General features: G+C 42.3%; 1 protein-coding gene across 1 annotated transcript; it reads right to left on the reverse strand.

Moving 5' to 3' along the window:
* Positions 1–208: 208 nt before the first annotated feature.
* Positions 209–841, reverse strand: LOC131139242 (cilia- and flagella-associated protein 251-like; the record flags this gene model as incomplete). Its single annotated transcript, XM_058088640.1, is given in 1 exon segment — positions 209–841. A coding segment is annotated over 1 exon segment (633 nt), but the record flags the coding sequence as incomplete, so codon positions are not given.
* Between the last annotated feature and the right edge of the window lie 3,583 nt (positions 842–4,424).

Below are 4,424 nucleotides of genomic sequence, written 5' to 3' on the forward strand. Positions count from 1 at the left end.
GCTCCTCTTTTTCTTTCTGCTCCTCTTCTTCTTCCTCCTGCTCCTCTTTTTCCTCCTGCTCCTCTTCTTCTTCCTGCGCCTCTTCTTATTCCTCCCCCCCTTCGCCTTCCTGCTCCTCTTTTTCTTCCTTCTCCCCTTCTTTCTCTTCTTCCTCTTCTTGTTCTTCTTCCTCCTGCTCCTCTTCTTCTTCCTGCTCCTCTTCTTCTTCCTGCTCCCCTTCATCTTCCTGCTCCTCTTCTTCTTCCTCCTCCCCTTCGTCTTCCTGCTCCTCTTTTTCTTCCTCCTGCCCTTCTTTGTCTTCTTCTTCTTCTTCTTCCTACTGATCCTCTTTTTCTTTCTGCTCCTTTTCTTCTTCCGCCTGCTCCTCTTTTTCCTTCTGCTCATCTTCTTCTTCCGGCTCCTCTTCTTCTCCCTCCTCCCCTTCATCTTCCTGCTCCTATTTTTCTTCCTTCTTTCCTTCTTTCTCTTCCTCCTCTTCTTATTCTTCTTCCTCCTGCTCCTCTTCTTCTTCCTGCTCCTCTTCTTCTTCCTCCTCCCCTTCGTCTTCCTGCTCCTCTTTTTCTTCCTCCTCCCCTTCCTCCTCTTTTTCCTCCTGCTCCTCTTCTTCTTCCTCTTCCCCTTTGTCTTACTGCTCCTCTTTTTCTTCCTTCTCCCCTTCTTTCTCTTCTTCCTCTTCTTGTTCTTCTTCCTCCTGCTCCTCTTCTTCTTCCTGCTCCTCTTCTTCTTCCTCCTTCCCTTTGTCTTCCTGCTCCTCTTTTTCTTCCTTCTCCCCTTCTTTCTCCTCTTCCGCTTCTTGTTCTTCTTCCTCCTGCTCCTCTTCTTCTTCCTGCTCCTCTTCTTCTTCCTGCTCCTCTTCTTTCTCTTCTTCTTCCTACTGCTCCTCTTTTTCTTTCTGCTCTTCTTCTTCTTCCTCCTCTTCCTCTTTTGCCTCCTGCTCCTCTACTTCTTCCTGCTCCTCTTCTTCTTCCTGCTCCTCTTCTTTTTCCTCCTCCTCTTTGTCTTCCTGCTCCTCTTTTTCTTCCTTCTCCCTTTCTTTCTCTTCTTCCTCTTCTTGTTCTTCTTCCTCCTGCCCTTTTTCTTCCTCCTCCCCTTCTTCTTTCTGCTCCTCTTCTTCTTCCTCCAATGAATGTCCAATGAGTCCTAGCAGATGGAGGAAGCCATCTTGGAGCGTATGGAGGCTACGTGTAGTGAGAAGGTCTGCTAGCTCCAGCCTAAGAGGATTGAAGGCAGCTAATCCAAACCAAAAGACGAGAGTAGCGTGTGAATTATTGCATTCTGGGCCAGATTATTTTGGGTTGCAGATTAAGGATTCAGGCCAGACAAATCTTCTCATGTCTTGCATGATGAGCAATCAAACGTTCCTGTCTCCGTGTGGGACGTCATCTCCTTGAGAGGAAACATCTGCTGCTTCTGTTCAAGGTGAGATTGTGTCCAATAAACCAAAATGCTGCTTTTTGAAAGGCGTGTGTTCAAAGACCTACCACTTCCACAAGGGATGGGAGGAGAACTTTTTGACAAAAATCACAAAAATTCACCGGCAGGGCGGCGAGGGCCACTGCTGCGTGCTAGTTGGTGTGTTCATGTTTACCCGTCATCACATGTGTGAGCAAGCGAAGGCACCACAAGATATGAGCAAGCGAAGGCACCACAAGATATGAGCAAGCGAAGGCACCACAAGATATGAGCAAGCGAAGGCACCACAAGATATGAGCAAGCGAAGGCACCACAAGATATGAGTCAGTGAAGGCACCACAAGATATGAGTCAGTGAAGGCACCACAAGATATGAGCAAGCGAAGGCACCACAAGATATGAGCAAGCGAAGGCACCACAAGATATGAGTCAGTGAAGGCACCACAAGATATGAGCAAGCGAAGGCACCACAAGATATGAGCAAGCGAAGGCACCACAAGATATGAGTCAGTGAAGGCACCACAAGATATGAGTCAGTGAAGGCACCACAAGATATGAGCAAGCGAAGGCACCACAAGATATGAGCAAGCGAAGGCACCACAAGATATGAGTCAGTGAAGGCACCACAAGAGACGAAGCTTCTTTGTGGTCCAAGCAACAGAAGATATTCACACACATCAGCTTTGACTTTATTATTATTATTAGAAATTATTAGAGTCATTATTAGAAATACAAGTATGAATATGTTATGTATATTTTATATTATTAATGATGCTTTAAAAATACAAATAATTACAATAAAAGTAAAATAATAAAAAAAGTAATATTACAGTAAAATACAAAAAATACACACTAATATTTCATACAACTAATAATAATATATTAGTTAATAATTATTATTATTAATAATTATTAGTTAATAATTATTAGTAATAATTATTATTTATATCATTATTATTATAATGTAATTTATATAAGAAATTTATATCAGAAATTATTACAAATATTTTTTAAATACTGTTGGACAATTTATTGTCTACTGTTAGACAATATGTATGTACCTACTACTACTACTAATAATAATATATATAATAATAATATATAAAAATAATGAATAACATTTTTTATTATTAGTACATACTTGATAATAAAATTGTCATTTAAAATACTTAAGACAAAAACATAAAAATACATAATTACGACTGTAAAGAGAAATCATGATTGTCAAAAATACTCTCTTAAAATGAAAATGAAATTGAAAACCAAATACTACCAAAAGTAAAACACACACACAAAAGAAGAAGGAAATAAAAGCTAATTAGCGTCACTGTGACAAACGTGCTCAGCAAAGCAATGCTTCCTCGTACTGAACGTCCCACGATGACCTCAAGGTCGCTGGTCACCCGACCCATCCAACCCATCCAATCCATCCAACCCATCCAACCCATCCAACCCATCCAACCCATCCAACCAATCCAACCCATCCAACCCATCCAACCCATTCAACCCATCCAACCCATCCAACCCATCCAACCCTTCCAACCCATCCAACCCATTCAACCCATCCAACCCATCCAACCCATTCAACCCATCCAACCCATCCAACCCATTCAACCCATCCAACCCATCCAACCCATCCAACCTACCCAACCCATCCAACCCATCCAACCTACCCAACCCATCCAACCCATCCAACCCATTCAACCCATCCAACCCATCCAACCCATCCAACCTACCCAACCCATCCAACCCATCCAACCTACCCAACCCATCCAACCCATCCAACCCTTCCAACCCATCCAACCATCCAACCCATCCAACCCATCCAACCCATCCAACCCACCCAACCCATCCAACCCATCCAACCAATCCAACCCATCCAACCCATCCAACCCATCCAACCCATCCAACCCATCCAACCCATCCAACCCTTCCAACCCATTCAACCCATCCAACCCATCCAACCTCGTGTCAATCACACAGTCCGCTGCTGTGAGGAAGCCGGTAATAAAGAAGCCTACGTGATGTTCAGGTGCGCCCCGTGAAAGCCACACACCGTCACAGAAATGTGTGGTAAATATCTTGCAGGCGTGTTGACCCGCCCGTCCATGGTTTGCATCATGTACTGGAGTACTGGAGTACTGGAGTACTGGAGTACTGGAGTGGCGGCTGGCAGTTCCAACGGGTAAAAGAGTGTGTTTTGTGTACACAAACACACCCTTTGTACTCCGGTGGACCAACTCCAGAGGAACCACTGTAGTGCTTTTGTTTTGATCAGACAAGCCAAAGCGTGCACACGTTCATGAACGTTCAGTTAGCAAGTTTTATTTGTTTGACTGCACACGAGCCAAATGCAAACACTGCACCCTGCGTGCAACGTGCAAAAAAGGTGCAGCCGGCTGTTTATTTGCATGGATGGCAGATGATTCCTTGTTGCAGGAACGGCTTCCCAATGAGGGGGACTTGAGCGATGATGGGCCCAGATGGATGCTACCTTAAATACACATGCCACGACCTCACCCTCCCTCCATTTTTATATGAGGCTTTTTCACGCTTAGCGGCAGAATTCCGAGTCTGAACATACATACATGCATACGTACATACATACATACATACATACATACATACATACATACATACATAAGCATACATACATATATAGAAACAATCATACATACATACATACATACATACATACATACATACATACATACATACATACATACATACATACATACATACATACATACATACATACATACATATATAGAAACAATCATACATACATACATAAATACATACATACATACATACATACATACATATATAGAAACAATCATACATACATACATACACACATTCATCCATATATACAATCATGGATTCATACATACATACATACATACATACATACATACATACATACATACATAAGCATACATACATATATAGAAACAATCATACACACATACATACATACATACATACATACATACATACATACATACATAC

This window comes from Doryrhamphus excisus, chromosome 12 (assembly GCF_030265055.1).
Source record: "Doryrhamphus excisus isolate RoL2022-K1 chromosome 12, RoL_Dexc_1.0, whole genome shotgun sequence".
NCBI lineage: Eukaryota > Metazoa > Chordata > Actinopteri > Syngnathiformes > Syngnathidae > Doryrhamphus > Doryrhamphus excisus.